Consider the following 20,280-nt stretch of genomic DNA (forward strand, 5'->3'; position numbering starts at 1 on the left):
TGTGCCTCTTTAAATGCCAAATGGCCATCGACCTTTCGGCCACTGGACCGCGTCCAGTAAAGAGGGTGGGCGGAGTTCCTCTTTTTCCCATTCACCGAATATTGGTGGGTTCAAAAACCCAGTCCGGCTGATTTAAAGGGGCTCTGCATCTCTTATAAATCGGCGGAGAAGTACCCGTTAAGATTTCGACTGACAACCATGAATTTAAATACTTTTCGAGGTTAATGTTCGAGAATATTCGAATTTCACACGCGATCCAGATCTAAATTTAAAAATAACATCCCTACTATTTGGTATTTATGAGTGTTTAACTAATAGTTTGGGGGATGACGTCCCATATAAAGTGATATTTATTGAGTTGCAAAGCTGAAATCGATCTTTATTTGACAGAAATAGATGTTCGGTTATTACTAAATTCCAAGCATGGAATATTTCTGCAGATTTAAATAATTATCATTAACAGTCGTAGATATGTATTTGTAATAGAAAATAATTTTGAAATAGCTGATCAAAACTAATTTTTAAAAGCAATTAGAATTTCTTTGGTGCAGATTTATTGTGATTTCACTTCAAGTCCGATACAAAAGACGAGTTTTAAGCCATTAATGGAAACCAGAAACCAGGACATTGATAGTTTACTGAAGAGGTCTCCACATATGTTTTACACGGTTAGAAATTTCTCGGAAAAAATGGTAAAATAGATTATTAAATGGTTATTTAGTTTTAATTGTCAAATAACCATAAAAAATTATATTTAAACTGCATGTTAAGTGTGAGAAAAACATTTCCTTATACTGTTAAGCAACCAGAATTCTGTTTGCACCAACAAGGCCCACTTTAATCCGTGCAACTGGGTACATACTGCAGCTGAGATGGCTGATTGCTCAGTCTCATGATCTGCTGAACAAGGGTACGAACCCAGCGTTGAATCTACGCTATTTCTTTCATTCCTTCAATCCATGAAGTGTCCCGCATTCTTCAATCGGTGACGTTGGACTATTAGAATACGAAATTATCATTCCCGCATTAATGGCGCAGCACCCACAGGGCTCTAATGTCCGTTTAAGTTTCATTTTTATGATTTAGAAACAATGCCAGTTGTAAATCGTTACAAAACTGTATAATTTTGTATTTGCTGTTTTTTTTTAAACCGTATTAGTTGTAAGCGGTTTCAAAACCGTAAAGGTAAAAAATGTTCTTAACCATAAACTTTATTGTTAATAAGATGGACGGATTGCTGCCGGTCATTCTACCTAAATTATAGAATGAAAATTCGAACAGTACAGCAAGATGGCCACTCTTAATTCTCCAGTAAGTCCCAAACTACCTCCACAATTTAAGAATTTTTAAGAAATATTCTCATTTTACACTGTATTTTGATATTATTTATTTATTTATTATTATTTTTTAAATTTTCCAAATCACGACAATTTGGTTCTCATGTCTGTTTCTAGTAAGGGAACTCAAGTCTTATAAGGTATTGAGCATTTTGATTCAATAACTTTGCTTATTATACGGTAGTTTCGGAGAAATAAATAAGGTTAGATGTTAATATCTTGGATTAGGAGCAACAATAAAAATCATACAACTAAAGTGTTCAATTTCATTATGTATAATGGTCATTGTGTTTTTTCTGATTCAACATTGAATTGAACTTTCTTGCTGTAAGACGTGGTCTGCAGAGAAGGGGCAAGGGGAACGTGTGGCATTCAGTTGATGACTACGGAACCTTAAATCTATAGCTGCATTTACTATGGAATTAGGATTCAATTGACTACTACGGAAACTTAAATTTATAGTTTCTTTTACTTAGAATTCAGCATTCAATTGACGAATACGGAACGTTAAACTTATCAATTGACGAAGGAATTCACGACTACAGAAGCTTGAACCTATAATTAGTTTCATTACGAAATAAAATTTTTTAAAAGTTTAAATATTTGAGCCAAGCAAAATATTTTGAAAAGAACTAGCTGAATACCCGTTTTTCGCACAGGGTGTAAAAAGTAAGCAATCAATATCAGTTACTGAACTGCATTGCGAATTCCAGCACGAAACTGAAAGACATATACCAACACAATTAATAGCTAAAATAAATCCAATTTTAAAATTTATGATCGTATTTTGTCCTTTCTGGTGGCTTTATGTTTTTAGATTAAGCGAAACGCGTTCTTAGCAGTTCAACCCGATAAAATAAATTATTTACTCCAACGACGGTTACAAAAATAAAAAATATAAATTACTGTTGACTTTAAATTATTTAGTTTTATGAATTCACGTTTTAGGAGCATAACTATAAACAATTGGTTTCGAATAATTCTAGAAATGCTAAACTGTTGACGTAATCTACCAATGCTATCATGTTCATACTGATCAAGTTAATCTGACGTAACGAATAAAAAATAATTAATATTAAAGAGCATGCAAAAAACTTCCTTTTTTAATGAGAGCTATAAGCTAGCAAATTACGGTCCTTCCTTAGAAATAACATTAACGTTTCACGAGTGTACATTTGTATGTGAAAGTATGACCATAGTAATTATTTATTTTTCGTAATGGCTAGTTTAAATATTAGTTAAAGGTGTTTCTAAATATGTCCCGCAGCGGACTGATCGTTAAGACACGGTTCCCAGCAGATCACCGAAGTCAAGCATCACTGGCTACGGTCAGTGTGCGGGTGGGTGACCACTTGGATCAGTCTGCGTAGGGACCGAGGGTGTGCGGTATTGGTCCTCGTTAAACTGTGCTACCGTAAAGTGCTCGACTTCGCGCGCAGGTCGTCGGACTACCAAAGCGGGGGTGCCATCCCCTCCGCAGAGGATCAAAATTGTGATGGCATGTCTTCGGATCATCCTCCGGGATTTTTCCCAGACCGTCGCCAATAGCCCATTGTACAGCTCTAGTGCGACATAAATTAACAACAACAACAAATATGTAATTCTTGTTAACGCTCGGCCTCAGGGTCATTTTCATTGCATCCATTGATGGACCCGCGAAAATTTGAAATCATCAAATCAGAAAAATTAGTTGAGTTAGAGCCGTGTTTCCTTACTAAACTACGTTATAAGTAGAATCGCTGCAAATACTGTTTTTTTTTCGCACTACTCACTACACTAATTTCCTTTTAAAGAAGTAGCACACTTCACTGCAAACTACAAAAAAATAGCGACTATAGTAGTTTCACTACATGTAGTGTGCGACCTCCGACCACTGTTTTTATCTCTGCAATGATCAAAAAGAGCAGTGAATAAATGAAAAGCTTCACTCCTTTTTCAATACCACTATAATTAAAAAATTATTCCACTATGAATATTGCAATCCTATTTCATCGATTTCAAAATTGCTGGTATTAAAACTAGGAAGAAGTAATCAACTTCCTCTCCACATTTTGGTCGATTCAAATTTTATGAGGGTAAATATTACATAATTTCTAAAAAGCTTCAAGCATGGTCTTTCAAAACGTGCAAACAGTTTAGTAAAATATTACATGTACTAGGTGGCTTCGCCCCCTGCTCGCTGGCGCTCTCCAACCCCCGGAACTGCTTTCGCAGTTCATTTCGGATTTTGCTCGCTCATTGGATACGTTCTTAACGTCTAGCTTTTGTATACTTTTTTGAACACTGAAGTTCCGAAAACTTTTCACTGTAGAAAATTCTAAACCTGTGCATTTCAATATTAATTTGAAATCGCAAACAGTTCACATATTTTTCGTAATCACACTATTCTAAATTTCAGTTGTGCCGACCAGTCTGTGTAGGGGGCAGGGAACTGTCCTTGCATCAGAAAGGTTCTGGGTTCGAGTCCCGGGCAAGGCATGGATGTTTCTTTCTCTCTATCTGTGTTCTATGTCCTTTCTCCTTTGTGTGTGAATGTGACCCGCCCTATAAACGGGTTGTGGTAGTGTGACGTGGGCGACGCTGTTCCACCGCCGTGACTTCGCCACAGGTGCCCACTGGGTAACGAAAAGAGAATTAGCAGTTCTGGCACTTTCTGTGGCCAATGGACAATAGCTCCAAGTGCCCGCCATTAAAAAAAAAAAAAAAAAAAAAAAAAAAAAAAAAAAAATTCAGTTGTTGAGAAAAGTAACTGTTGTAAATTTTGTTTTAAAGTCTTTCCCACCAGAGGGCTAAAACCATGTATTGTAAAACAATATGAAATAGTACTGAATGCCGGATGTAAAGCATCGGCTTCGATAAAGATAATTTTGTGAGAATTTTTTTGATAATTCGGTGAGAATTCACTCGATTAGACATATGATGCTCACTACGTGCTCTTGCGCGCCGAAGACTATCAATTAAAACGTATTAGCGTTTTATATAATGTAGATTAGCCATATGATGCTCACTACGTGCTCTTGCGCGCCGAAGCCTATCAATTAAAAATGAAAACTGTTGCCAACGCGAGAAAAGAAATATAATCGGTTTTATTGATACATACGTATTAGCGTTTTATATAATATAGATTGCTAAAAAGGAAAGATTTACAAAGCGTTAGTTTGGAAAGAAAAATTCCCATAATTTCCCATAACTCGTGTATATGCGCTATTACTCCGTTGCCAATAAATAGTAGAGCAGTATGCGGCACTGTATGTTTGAAATCTCTATAGCCATTTTAGAAAGGATTACAAATAATTATTTCGTAACTACTCGTAAGTTTATATTCTTATAAAAATGCAAAATTAATCTAAATAGATAGAAATTTAAAATAACAATACGAAAACACTATACCGTGGAAATTTATGATTCAAAAAATGCCGTATGACTCTAATTTATACACAATACGATAAATAATTTCAATCATAATTCTTAACAAGAATATATGAAGGAAGAATTTGTATATTTTACTTTATATTACATTGCTCTTATTTTTTTTCGGCCTCTAAAAAACTTTAAAAGTAAAGATATTGTTTTGATAAATTTTCTGACGAGAAAGCGCACCTATTTTTATTAATCTGAAGAACTCTTTTACGTAAAAAAAAATAAGAAAAAGTAATTGAATACTCACACTGTACTAAACATGGTATACACACAACGCAACATAACATAATTAACAACATAACTAAACACAACAGAACATAATTAAACATTGTATAATTATCATAATTAAGTATTATATAATTGTCATATTAAAATTATATAATTTCAGTGCCATAGAATTTTAAAATTTTAAAGAAATTAAGCGTATACGAACCTCTTGGTTATCCAGCATAATTACTAACATTATAGTTTTTGAGTTACCAGCCGTTATCTTTTTATAACAGAAACATTTTTAAAATTTAACCTAGACGTTTAAGCTGTTAAAATGAGTTTTTACCGTAAAACTTGTTTGAATCTAATTTAATTATTTTTATAAAAAATAATTTTTCTAAGTTGGGAAAGTAATATAACACGATTATAGGTCAGAGGTCGCCAAAGTGGTCTATATAGACCCCCAGGGGTCTATTTAACAAAAGTGGGGGTTGATCTGAGCCAGGGGGTCGATCCGAATCGGAAGGGTCGATTGGGGGTCAAAGAAAAAACAGTTCTTAATACGTAAATCACACGTATCTAATTGAGTGTGTAAAATTTGTGAATTTTTTTTATAATTGACTTAATATCAGTTTCTTTATAGAACATAAATTAATAAACGCATCATCAAAAACGTGAACATCAACCTGCAAGATGAGTTTGCTGAATTATTATCGGATCTTGAAGCAAAGACGCTTTTAAAAAATTTAACAATAAGTAAATTTCGAACAAATAATATAATGCAAAAATATGTAGAACTTTATGAAATAGCTCAGCCTTTTAATGCTAGCTTTTCCAAGTTCCTTTATGGTTGAAGCCGGTTTCAGTCACGTAAATTCAATCTTAACTAAGTACAGAAATAAATTAAATGTGGAGTTACGAGGGGATTTCCGATTAAAATTGACCAATTTTGAACCCAATATAGCGAACCTTGCAAAAAAAACACCAGGTACACTCATCTCATTGGTTAAGAAGCAATAAATCTGTAGTTAATTTACTTATTATTTCTACTTATTTATAATTACTTATTATTTAATAAATATTAAGGTATTTAAATTTCAAGATTAATATGTTTTTCATAAAACTATTGTTACACAATGTACTATTACTTTAATAAATGTTTAAATCATAAAATAAATGTACAAACACAGTATCTAATAGAGGTCTATAGGTCAGTATCTATAGGTCAAAGTTGTCCCAGTGACATTTTGCCAACGGACCTTCACAGACGCCATAGCCCTCCAACGATTGACCGTTAATGCAATATGTATAACATTAAGGATCATAATAAGAGATATGGTGACTCAGGGGATAGAGCGCTAGCCTCCCAACGAGGTGAATAAGGGTGCGAATTGGGGTTAGTTCCATCAAAAGGTCCTCCACGAAGGCAAATTTCTCCCAATACTTGATCCATTGTCTCTTGGATTAGGTTCAAAATTACAAGGCTACGGAGTCGAACATTGGTAGTCGTAAACTTTAAAATTGGCTGTTCAACCGCGGTCGTAAAATGGAAACTATCATAATAATCAATTAATCGCTTTCAATATTAAACTTATTTTTTTCAAATATCTTTTTCCTCTTGATTTTAGTGAATTTAGTCTGATTCTAGTGAACTTAATTTATTTTGTTCTATTTTTAATTTTCTTGATTCTTAAGCTACGAAATGCGTCAGTCGCTTCCTTCACACAGAGAGATGAATGGCTGAAAAAAAGAAAGAAAGAAGAACAGAAAGAAAGAAGCGGGAAAGACCTTGGATCATGTTCATAGAGGTATAAAATCTAAGCCACAAGGTAAAATAAAAAATAAAAAAAAGCGAAAAAGAACTATTTCCAAATCAATATGAATTGTGCCGCACTTTATATATGCATACTTTTTTTGTAGAAGCATTAAAAGCCTCAAAATCAATACAAAATGAGTGGGAACAATCAATTCATGGCATTTTGTTGACTGAAGGGGGTGCAACTGCTGGTAAAAAAAAAAAAAATCGATTTAGTTTTTCTCTACCCCCTTCCCCCCGAAAAAAAAAACATTTTCTCTTTTCTATCTCATGATGAAAAATGGGCTGCTGTGTCACGTGCTCTGTCACGCCCCCTACCTGAACATTTTGGTTTTTTTGGGAGCTCGCCAAATAAATTTCTCATCCAGATGATGAAATACGGAAGCCTTGGATTTTTTCCCCCATGGAATGTTTTATAGATGTTTCTTGATTTGCAACTGTTAGTGAATAACTAGCCGTTTTTCTATTGTGCAGTAGCACCTCTGTTTCCTATTGGTGCTCCGCAGAACCCTAGGGTTCCGTGAAATGGTAACAATTGACCGTGAAGTTAGGGCTTGTTTTTACCACACAGTAATGATTTTTGAATTCAGTATTTATAAATAAATCTATTAATAATCTTATTTAACATTTCGGTTCTCTTTATAAAATTAAAGTGAAATACCAATGAAAAATAATAGAGTTTTTTAAAATTATTATTTTTCCAATATCAATATCTTGAATAAATTATGAAAAGGACAAGCATTTAGTATTTTTTATCGTGCTTTTTGACACAAAATAAAATAGCTAAATTTATTAATAAATAAATATGTTTTCCTGGTAACCGTTTTCAAGCGTTTGCAGCCCTTTTTTTAGCTTTTATTTCCACGAAAACCATAATTCGTATAATTCATTTTAGTTTAAGCTTATGTATTTAAAACAAAATAATAAATAAATAAAATAAAATTAGATTAGATACAGTTCCAGAAGTGCGAATTCAACTGTCAGATATGAAATCTAATTTAAGACTGCGTATATAAATAAAACTAAATTTCATTAACATCTTATTAAATATTTTCACAATAAAGTAGTCTTTTATTGTTTAATAGTTTCTTAATTGTTTTTATGTACTTTATTTTACATCGTTTTATATACTTTATTTCACATCATTTTTATATACCTAACTAGCTGTACCCTGCGTGCGTTGCAACGCTTTCAATTTGAATTTGAATTTTGTATTTAAGTGTGTAAATGACATTTGCGATTATGATTTGAAATGCAAATTTTATTTAATGGTGAAAAAAAGCAGTTAATTCTCTAGGATATCATTAGTGCATTTTCAAACAGACATGTATGGTGATGCACACGGAGCATGAAACATATTTTGGACAATGATCTGAAATAAGACTGGATCTATGGTGACATCAAGAATTTCTGCTGATATCTGATCAGTTTTAGAAGGTGGTTTTTTTTCAATAAGCCAAATTAGAATGTGTGCCTGAGGCAATCCTCGTTTTTGCCATTCAATAGAGTACACCCAACACCGTGTCTCTCTAAAAACATGACGCTTCACAATGAAATCAAGTAAAGATTATCATTTTTGTTTGAACACACGTGCTGTAATATCATGACGATCCGATGATGATTGTCCTGGTAACAAAATATCTCTAATTTCAACCCAAGCAGAATTGCACGTAAATGTAATAAATAAATCTAGGAGCCCATATGCGAGAACATATGTCATTGCATCCTGTGAGTATTCATACATGTGCCTTGGAGTCCAAGGCACATGTATGAATACTCAGACATGTATGAATACTACATTTGCAGGGAGTCCAAGTTTTTCTCCCTGCAAATGTAGTCGGCAATATAATCATTTTCCCCACATCATTAGGATTAACGTTACCATCATTAATTATTGCATCCCGTAAATGAATGCATTCTTCTGAACGTAATTTGGTTTGATTTAATTTAATATACAGTAGGCGTTCAGTTTCAATTTTCGCATACATATCGACAATGTATTGATGAACTAATTGTCGACATTTTAAAGTATGATTATCAGCGTTTTGGCAATCATTAATCTATATGCATAAAAACTTATTGCACTTGCTTTCTTATTGGTTTTCTCGCCTGTTTGCGGATTTCTTAATTTTATGTTAAAATAATATCCCTCCTCTCCTCACCAAAATAAAATAGGATATTGCAATGCATCATATGATCGATACGTTTCTGAGAACTCTTTGAACGTCACGATTTCTGCGATGAAGAACTGTATCGCGGGAGGTAAATTCTTCGCCAACTATAACAATAGCCACTTCATCCAATGTTGGCGCATTGTATTTTTCTTTGTGGTGGCCTACAGGTGTTTTTTCAGCTCTAATAACAACTTTGTAAATATCGGATGACATTTAGTCTAGGGCAATTGTGAACAGCCTAATTAACTGATTATGTTGATCGAAAAATTTTTGTAATACGGTAACAATTTTTCGTTTAGTGCCATTGTTTACCTGACAACGTTGATTGACTTGATCATTTGTGTTATCCATGAAATAAATTTGTAGAAATTTATGATCTGCGTTAGGCATTGAAAGAAGTGATCCTTGCACGATGATAAATTTGGCCTTGCACTTTGAATGTTGGGATGTAATTCTCGTTCAGGATACGTGTAGCACCGAATAAAGTCATTTAGAAACACGAATTGTACCGGCGTATATGCGCCAAAAAATGTTTCGATTGGTTTGTTTGACCTGATACGAAGGTTGATAATGTCTCGGCAGGCGACGTAAAATCTTGTAGTTTCTGTATGCTTCTAGAACAGCAAATTTCAGCTGTTTCATTTTTAAATTTGAGAGCATTACAAAACATACATAATTGATATATTTCTCCGATGATGACACTTGGGGGAAGACTATAGTTTGTTGTCGGATCATAGTGAAATGCACTGAAATTCAAATCAGAGTATTGGCAGCGTCTGAATAGCGAAATGCGTTCTCGGTCGGTTTTCATTCTTGCTTCCCGTTGCTCTGATGTTTCCGACGAACGGGCTTGTGTAGTTCGTAGTTGATTTGTTGACAGTCTTCTTTCCTGTTGCTCAGACGTTTCTAAGGAACGGGCAAAAGCATTCTGTTCTCGATTAGTTTCAAGTCTTTTTCCCGTTGCTCCGATGTTTCTGAAACACGGGTAGTTCTCTTTTTGCGCGCTTGAGATGTCGACCGACTAAGAGCGATTTGCTTAGGCGGCATATTTTTGCAAATATTCTTTCTGACAACGAAAAAGAAATGTAAAAGTTGGCAGTGGTCGCAAATTTGCTAAATCGAAATATCACATACATATTTTAAATAATAAAAAGAGCAATAAACATGAGATGAATAAGAAATATGAAAATTATAAGATTTAAAACAAAAATCAATTTTATAAATGAAAGAAATAAAATGGATGAATTCGAAAACTTTGCATAAATAAACAAACAAACTAATAGTTTTCAAATGACAACTGTCATAGCACTGAAATGTTCGAAAAGTATATTTAATTTTGCTAACCTAAAATTACGTACTAAATATAAATATTTCTGAAAACGTGCAATTTGAATGAAATTTGCTTTTGTCTTTATATTTATTAAACAGTTTTCACAGTACTGAATCCGTGATACGACCAACAATTAAGAAATCTATTCTCGTTGATTTTACTTGCTTGTGCTCACCTGACATAAAGAAAAGCGCGAATTAAAAATTAAAGTATATGCAATTTACTTTAATTTACTTTTCTAAATGAATAGAGTTATAAGATAGAAAATATCACTGTTGTTATCTTCAAGATATTTGAAAATTGAATCGTTTATAGCAAAATTTAAAACAATGGCTAGCTTTTAACCAATCAGAAAATTCCATTTCGACTTTCACTGATATCGCTGGAACGGTTTATCGCACGGGATAAAAAGTATCCTATGTCCTTCTCCTGGCTCTAAACTACCTCCCTGCCAATTTTCAGCTAAATCGGTTCAGCCGTTCTTGAGTTATAAGTGAAGTAACTAACACGACTTTCTTTTATATATATAGATTATTTGCAAAATCGAAATCCCGCCGAAAAAAGTTTAATCACTTATGGCGCCTTAGCCGAAGAGAAAGTTGTACATTTAAAATTCGATTTCTCAGGAACTATTCAACCGATTTTGTTCAAATTTTGTATTTTGCCATGTGAAATTAGATACTTTAAAATGATGTAAAAAATTGTATACCTTACAATTCAAATTTTTTTCAACTAATATTAAATGAAATAATAAAGAATAATAAATATTTTCTGAAACTTATTTTTTGCATAGAATTATGTTTGGATAAACGAGTTTTATAATTATGTGCTAAAGTTTTTCGATTCGTGTAAAAAGTTCTTGAGATATGGCGAAATACGCAAAAAGTAAAATCATCTAGGGGTCCAAATTTGGGCTGCTTTCCTGATCAAACTATTAGGACCATAATTTCCAGATTGCGACTATCCCCTATATTTTGGGAGTTAGAAATCCGAATCCGGCGAAAAAAAAGGTATGTTTATTCAGATAAAATACATTTTCGTGTCTGATTTCGTAACTTAAAATATTTTCTGCACTAATTAATTAACACATTTAAGGTCACTCCCTCATTAAGGTTGAGTTTTAGAAAGTGAAGATCGATTCTTTAGATCAAAAGCTATTCAGGGTAGTAATCTGTTCTTCTTTTTTTTTTTCGGAAGGGGGGAGGCGAACTGTACAAACTTTATGTTTTCACTAAAATTAAATTTATTATTAAGGTGATCAAGGATAAGATAGAAAAGTCAAATAGATGATAATGATTAAATAATGAGCCGCGACGGCTTAAGGTCCGGTTTCTTAGGACAAGCGCCTTATCTGGGCGTCAGCGGGACGTCAACGTCCTGCTGACGCCAACAAAATACTGGTTTGTTAGCTCAAGGCCTGGTTTCTTAGAACTAGCGCCTTATCTGGGCGTCAGCGGAAAGTTGACGTATAGCTGACGCCAAAAAAATACTTTTTTGTTAGCTCAGCGTGAGCAGTTGGTCCAACGCAGACATTATCTCTCATTGCGCATGCGGTAATAACGTAAACAAATATTTATTTTGAATTTGTATTGATTTTGTTTTTGTCGACCAGTGTTTTACGGAACAAATAATGACTTTGTCCAAGAAAAAAACACATTATAGCTGAGCTAAATGAAGAGTGCTATGTTTAATGAAGAAGCTATGTTTAATGTCAAAATCAAAATCTTGGCTGATTTCAATGTGCTGTTGGATGTTGTCCGCCATTGCTTCTGTGGTTAACGTCACGTTGTAATCCAACTGCATTTGAGTTGGACGGCAATTGCAGTTCAAGATGAGCGCTCGATGACGTATACTATCAAACTCACAAATGGACCAATCAGAGGTTAGCGCTGATTTCCAGCTGACGGCGCCCTGTGCTAAGAAACCAGGCCTTTAGGAGTCAGAGCGTTCGTCTTCCAATGAGGTGAACCGGGGTTCGATCCCGGCAATGGCTGGTCGATACGAATTCCACATCCGGCTTACACCGGCCACAGTGTTGACGTGAAATATCCTCAGTGGTAAGCGGATCATAGGTTAGAGTCCCCTTGCTCTGAGGCTAACCGTGGGAGGTAGCTATTATGAGGCAACAGAGTTGAATTGTAACTTGGAAGTCGTGAACTGAGAAGTTGTAAACTCTGAATCGGGTCGGCTGTTCCGAGTCAGTTATAAAATAAAATACCACAAATAGAGTCGCGGTGGCTTAGGGGATAGAGAGTTTTTAAATGAGGTTAGCAGGCTTGAGTCCCAGCGGTTGCTGGTTGACAAGAATTCTGCTTCCGACAACAGTGTTGACGTAAATTCTCAGTGGTTGAAGGATCATGGGGTAGAACCTCCTTGCCGTCGGGCAAACCGTTGGAGCTTTTCATGGTTTTCCTGCCCATGTAACGCAAGTGCGGGGTAGTTCCATAAAAAAAAATCTCGCGATGGCTAGTTTGTCTCAGTACTTCATCCGGGAGTTCCCTTGTCTTCAGAATTGAGTTCAAAATTACACGGATGTGGAGTTGAACATTGGAAATCGTAAACTTAGAATTGGGTCAGTTTCTCAACAACAGTTCTAAAATTAATACAATGTGATCTAAATTCACACAAGTGAGAAGGGTGAGGGTAAATTTGACCGACACTACCAAACGAAAAATCTTTGCTTGCCGAAAATTATCTCGTAGATGTAAAGAATTCTTTCGTATTCCTCCAACCCAGTGGTTCACGGACCATCGTTTGGTGACGGCTGCTCTTTAGAACAGCAACTGTTGAAAACCCAGCTTAGTATGAAGTAGCAAAAGGAATGAGAATATTTGAAGCCTTTTCACTTAGAGCAGGTACTTTATTTCTTAGAGATATTCGAATATCAATCAACTTTTTCTATTAACTAGTACCCTTTATTCTTTTGAGTCATAAGATTTTACTATAAAAGGAATAATATTAGACTTGAAAACACCGACGTTTCACCCCACATTTTTCCCTACGGCACACGAAGGAGAAGCGGAACACGGTTTCAAAAGCTTTTGCCCTTCACATTGAAAGACCGGGGGGGGGGGGAGCGAAAACACTACAGACTGTTAGATATATATATATACATATTTTTTATATATATGATTAAGTAATTTATTCATTTTTTTTAATAAAAATGCTTAACAAAATTGGTTTTCCTTAGTTGGGTTACAAAAAAGTTATCGAATGTGAAAATAATGAAATCGTTTGATTGTAAAAAAAATTATCACAATCAATAAAGGAATTCTGTGTTCTAGACCCTTTATCTTGACTTATTAATTCATTGGAATCTAAAATTGAAGGAAAATAATGTTTTCACATTTCTCGAGATGCTATTTGGATTACCGCCAAGATGGTCGACGCTATGAGTGATGTTGTACGATATGCCTCAACACTTGTACATTTACGATTAACTAGTACGATTTGCGCCAATAGTTTTTTAAATTTTTACGGCTCCCTAAGACGAAATGGTACCTAAAATTATTATGTATGTGGTCTGCAGAAACTATATATTTTGTTCAGAATTTTCTAATTTATCTCCAAGATCATTTCACATAATTTATACACAATAGGGTGCATTTTACAACTCGCCTATAGTTAATTAAAATTGTACCACAAGTTTAATTTTATCAATTACATTTTAGTAACATTCAAAAGTACTAAGAATTGGTTATAAAGTAAAAAAATTTACCTGCCAACTAGGGTCAGCATTCCTATAATACATAAAATTCTCTTTTATCCATTTATAAATGGCTGAGAGAGTCATTTTGTTCTTGTTGGCCTTCATGGCCATGCATATTAAAGTTGCATAAGAGTAAGGTGGTTTTACTGTTCCATTCGTCTTATAGTCCACATCCTCTACAACAGGTTTGTTGCAGAAATTGTTCTTTGATTTATTTACTAAATTCCTTTCTCCACAACATAGAGATGTCTTAGACGATAGGAAAGAGTCCGGAGAGGGCACAGGGCTGGCTGGTGGTGTCTCGGGGGTCGGTGCCCCGATTTTTGTCATGATGTTCAGATTTTGCAACCAATTAAGGTTAGTAAGACAATCGTCGACACCTCCGTTGTCGTCGACAAAATCATCCGGGTTCTGTTCTCGCCAGTTCTGATGAAAACGTAGAGCCATTTCGTCCTTAGACACTATAGGCATTTTGAAGGTCATCTTTTTAAATAAACCATCAGGACGGCGTTTTCTTTTCGGACGGAATAACCTAAAGAAACAAAATTATCATTGAGTTAAAGGTTAAACTAAAAACAAGTTTGAATTGTCAAAAAAAATAAAAAAATAAAAACTATTTGGAATTTGTAGACAAGGCTAAACAAACTACGTCGCTAGCAGTGACAGTTACGATTATGTTCTAATATGCATCAAGGCTGAACTAGATCGCTCTTCATCAAGTTTACACAAACTTAAGTCTCCAAGTATAATGGCCAGTAACTACACATTAAAGTAAAATCGCCATATTCCCGACGGAGGTTCTCTATATTATCAGCAGATGGCACTACAATAAGAGGTGTTTATAACTTCCTCGATGATGCGAATGCATTTTGATTTACTTTTACACTAATCTGCGAAGCTATGCCGTCATAGAAGGACTGCAAGACATCCATTTTGATTTTTTTTTTTTAGGATACTGGGTAAATAAAATAAAAAAATTCTACGCTGCAAATTCCCTATTTTTAAGCAGCCTTAAATAAAAATTCAATACATTTTCGCTTAAAATTTTGGAATAAAATTTTTAATAAAATTTAAAGAGATTTTTAAAAACTTCTTAAAATTAGTTCAATTGTGATAAACAAATCATGGGTTAAATTCGTTAGCTTGGCAACCAATGGCGATTTTGTGGTTTTCCTCTTCATCTAACATAAAAGCGAAAGTCATCACAATGGCGAAATTATCTCTGCTCTACTAAGTTTCCATATACTTGCAAATATACATATATATATATATATATATATATATATATATATATATATATATATATATATATATATATATATATATATATATATATATATATATATATATATATATATATATATATATATATATATATATATATATATATATATATATATATATATATATATAATGACAAGAGAAACTATGGTAATGGAGGAGTAAAGCGTGGAGAGTGGAGCTATCGTATAAGCTTCACCAATGCTATGTATAAGCTTACCAATTCTATTCACAAAAGGGAGTATAGTTTTATTTACCTTTGTTTATTTTGTTTTTATTTAGTTCTGTTATCTGATAAATACTACTATAAGTAGAGAAATGAGATAATTTATCAAAAAGTACTTATGTAATAAGGAATAATATTTATCCGTATATAATCTTCCGTTAGTTCATAATTATTAATGGGGCACGCCAAGTATGTTATTATATTCAACTTAGAAATACAATCGTACAAGAAAAATAGAGAATCGTAATTAACTTTAGAAAATCAAATTGACTACTTTAAGTGCTAAAAAATGTACTTTGTCTTCATAAACATTTGACATCATGAAATTTTTTTAAATGAATAATAATAATAAAAAAAATCGAAAAATAAATAACCAAATCAAAGAGAATTTCATAAATTAAGTAAATATATTAAAAAAAAACCATTACTTTATGGTTCAACAAGTAGTTAAGCTTGCTGCCGCTGGGGAGCGCTGTGTACTTTAAGAAAGGCATCGTTATTTTCCTGAGCTTTGAAATAAATAAAAATACAAAGCTCTGATTTTGCTTACAAAATTAAAAATAAATGATCTCGAAAACAAATACTGATATACTCTAGATATATAGAAAGATGATGCGATTTTTTTTTATCGATGCGCGTCAAATGTCAACAGTCTGGCACAAACAGTTTTGGCTCAAAGCTACGCCGAAAGATTAACTATTTGTTCGATTAATAAATTTATGAGTTTATTGTTGTCTCTTAGTATTTTTAATTGAACTTTTAAAGTTCCTTATAAACGTTTGATCATTTATTTTATTTTAGTTTTATGAGATACTTCAATGCTGTTAAGGATAACGTTTGTTAATGAGGACAAAAAATATATTTTCAAAGTAAATGTCGATTTATTTTAAATATTTTAACTTCTCACCTTTTATCTAATTATTAAATTTATATCACTGTAGAATAAAATACATATTTTTATGAATGACATGTAACATTCCTCCTTTTAAATTGAAGAATAAATTGCGAAAAGTATCCTTTATGTAGATTTGCTTATTTTTATTTTCTCTGTTTATGATAGAATTTATTGCATGAGAGTTAGAAATAAACATTAGTAAATAAAAATATGAAGGAAATATTTTTTACGTACTATAAAACTAAAATGTAAGAAACTTTCATTTTTCTAAGTGTTAGAAATTTTATGTTTCTACATAAATGCACAAAATATAAAAATTTTGGATCACTAACATAAATTCACACAATCAAATCTTAATTCAATAACTCTGATTGAAATGAAGCATAAAAACTCAACTTTAAAACAATAAATCATGAAAAAAAATTTTAAACAACAAAAAACAAACAGCAAACAACAAAAAACAACTTTAAAACAATAATTCATTTATGCTACAAATAGGATCGTAAAGCAGTAAAAAAAATTTGACCGAGACACTACTTTATGTACCGTAATGTGGCAACTATTCTATTGAATACTATGGAACTAATCTACTTATATCTACTGAATAAACTGTTTCTTTTAAATGCTGCAAGAAGGCGCAGTTGGGTCAAAGAATGTACTACATAGGGGAAGAAGTCTAGCTTCCATTGGCATAATGTAAACCAGTCTCTCAAGGCTAAATGAGGTCCCCGTGTATAAAGAAGAAAACAACATTTAGGGACACAATAGTAGAGGTTCTTGAAACGAGTTGGCACCCTCTTCTCCTCCTTACCTGTATTGGGGTTAAGGAAGAGTTGAAGTGAAGAAGAAAAGCTTTCTCTTGTTGCTTTGCTCTGTATTTTTGCACTATTGATAAACAGTACTGTAGTATTAATTAAGATAATTCTTTGAGAATGCATTTATATCATTCATTTTAACTGAATCTGCTAACACATTTTGACATAAAAGAAAGAATAAAATGGCGGTTGGCAGAAAGCAACGTGCCCAACCATTCATGGTAAGTTGTCCAACAATCGGTTCACAGACGACGTACCACACAAGTTTTTCGTTCATCGATGAAATTACATATTCCACAAAAACAAATTGAAAGAAATATTATATTTCACAATAAAAAATTGAAACGTAAGGCTTTCTGTTTTCTAATTCCTGCTGACCCTACGGATGGTCTGCACACCGTCCGAGCCTCCGTCTTGTAGCGTCCACCATGTAAAAAGGAGAAGGCGACCAAAAACAATTTGTAATTTACAAGTTTTTATTGCTTGAATCAAAGCTCCTTGCGCGTAGCCTAACTGTTACTTTGCTTCTAATGCGCATGCGCTGGATCTTAGTTCAAATAATACTTTGCTGAATTTGAGTATGTTACTCACCCTGTAGGTTGTTTTTCTGGAATAGCGTACCGCACTGAGCACTTCTCCTCCTTAGTTCGAAAAGCTGGACTTCTCCTTTCTATATTCTTTGGTTGGGCCAAAAGAAACTTAGTGACACGCGTTATGATGACGTCAGAAAGGATCGTCCTTAAACGCTTAAACATTCATGATTTAATTAATGAGCATCGAGTATAATTGTTCTAATTTCACGTAGAAAATATTCAACCTTTATGTAGATAACTCATGTAGATAAGCGTCAAATCTGAAATTAATATACAGGTATAATTCTATGAACTGCAACATTGAACGACTTGAATTAGAAACAGCGTATAGTCAGCAAAAGCATAATTTTCTTTAAAAGATTCGTCTACTTTTTTCCGTAAACAACATATTTTTGATAAACTGTCATAAAAACGAAATATAATTTTTGACTTATTAAAAATAAGTCGAATGACTTGCAAATTTACTTATATAAAAAAATGAGTCAAATAAAAAATATATCTGATTTGTCTGATGTGGAATTGAGGCAAGAATTAAAGAGATGCGGAGAAAGTGTTGGTCCTATCCTACCCGGTCTCAGATGCTATTTTCGCAAGCGCTTGGAGTATCTATATCAGAACTCACAGTCGAAAAACCTGGTCAGTGGTCAAGTGATGGAAAATCTCCCAGAGCCAGAAAGTTCTAAAGATGGTCAAAGAGGCAACTCGAAACAATTTGGCAGGATTTTAAGCCAACAAGAGAGGAAAGGAGATGTACCTGAACCTATGGATTGGTCTTGAAGCAATGGAACAATTGAATCACTCAATCTAGTTAAAGTAAACAATGATTCACCGATTTTTTATTTTAATAAATAAATAATTGCTTTTAAATGTCTTGTTTCCCTTCATATGTTTATTTTTTATTTATTATTATTTTTTAATTATCATAATATATAAACTCAAATCGGTAAAAATATACTTGAGGGTGCCCCTTGGCGAAACTGGCGACTTATGTTTGGCATCATTCCTGTTTGCGCGGAACACCGTGGTAACAGGAATGGCTGCCAAAATATAATGATATTTCAATAAAACATTGGAAAATTTCAACGAAATATCGGCCAAAACTTTATAAAATTGCAATGACCCCAATATAAGAAAAATTAATAAACCCAATAAAATGCATTTTGAATCGAAACGAAAATTAATGGTGTAAGCACAGAAAGAAAAGGAAAAAAACAACTCCCTTCTCCATTAAGCTTGAATATCCTTAGATTTAGGTGCACAGAATTCTCTAATAACAGTTAGATACTGTCTGAATTTATCATGAATAGAATCTGTGTGCCTCCATCGCCACATAAATTCGGCGAAATACGAATCGAAAATGGCGTCTGTAGTACCGGACTGGCGGTGACATTTTTTCTGAAGTCCCTTCTTATGACTGCCCACATACCTTCGATCTTATTGACGAGAAGCAAAGTAATCTTGTCAGCAGGTATCCAACGTAGAACTGACGGACCTTTGAAATTAAACTTCTGTTTGTGAAAATTGCAACACCATGAAGGAATCGTCATAATTGAATGAAATTTAATACACAGTTGAGTGGTAGTGATACAAATAAATGATTAAACTTTCAAGGCAAACAAACAATAACAAGAGATCAAAATCAGTATTTTATGTAGCCACCACGCTCCGCCATAAGTGTTACTACACGACATGGCATGGAGTCAAGCAAACTTTGAATGTCTGTCTGAGGAGGAGAATTCCATACTGTTTGCATGTGTACCCAAAGTTCGTCTGTAGAAGCAACAGAGCGAGGATTACGAGCGAGACGCCGACCAACGAAATCCCACACATGTTTAATCGGTGACATATCCGGGGAATACGCCGGCCAAGGAAGAAGTTGTACCTGTCGCGATGCAAGGAAGGATTGAACAGTCCTAACAATATGAGGGCGGGCATTGTACTGTTGAAATACAGCACCTGGCAAGGCTTGAAGGAAGAGAACAGCTTGGGGCTGTAGAACTTCACTGATGTACCGGTTGCTGTTCAGATTACCCACAATTCGTAGCAATTGAGATCGTCCATGATATGCTATGGCACCCCAGACCATAACTCCGGGTGTTCGTCCACTGTGGCGTTCGATAACGCACTCCGGAAGACGGCATTCACCGGCATAGCGTCTGACACGAATGCGGCCATCATGGTACCTCAAATTGAAGCGAGATTCATCAGAAAACACGACACGCTGCCAATCAGCACGCCAGTCCCTATGCTGGTTGTCCTATTGCAGCCGCAGGCGGCGAAGGTTTAGCGTGAGGGGATCCTGTATAAAGGAGTCCTTGCGCGCAGTCCACGCTGCAGCAGACGTCTACGAATTGATAAAGCACACAATGAAACACCTGTAGCTATTGGCCACCGTGCTGCTAGTTGTCTAGAGGGAGCCGTACGGTCCGTTAGCGCAACGCCGAACAAGTGTCTATCATCACGAGCTGACGTGA

General features: G+C 34.2%; 1 protein-coding gene across 1 annotated transcript in view; it reads right to left on the reverse strand.

Annotated features, from left to right (window-relative positions):
• Positions 1–20,280, reverse strand: part of LOC107447875 (uncharacterized) — a 109,401-nt gene that overhangs the window by 22,853 nt on the left and 66,268 nt on the right. The window contains exon 2 of the mRNA XM_021148952.4: positions 14,006–14,528. Coding sequence (XP_021004611.1) covers positions 14,006–14,479 — 474 coding nt within the window. The 5' untranslated portion in view covers positions 14,480–14,528. The remainder of the gene's footprint in view (positions 1–14,005; positions 14,529–20,280) is intronic.

The sequence above is a fragment of the Parasteatoda tepidariorum genome, chromosome 2, assembly GCF_982258835.1.
Source record: "Parasteatoda tepidariorum strain Cologne lab strain chromosome 2, Ptep-v5.0, whole genome shotgun sequence".
In the NCBI taxonomy this organism is placed as follows: domain Eukaryota; kingdom Metazoa; phylum Arthropoda; class Arachnida; order Araneae; family Theridiidae; genus Parasteatoda; species Parasteatoda tepidariorum.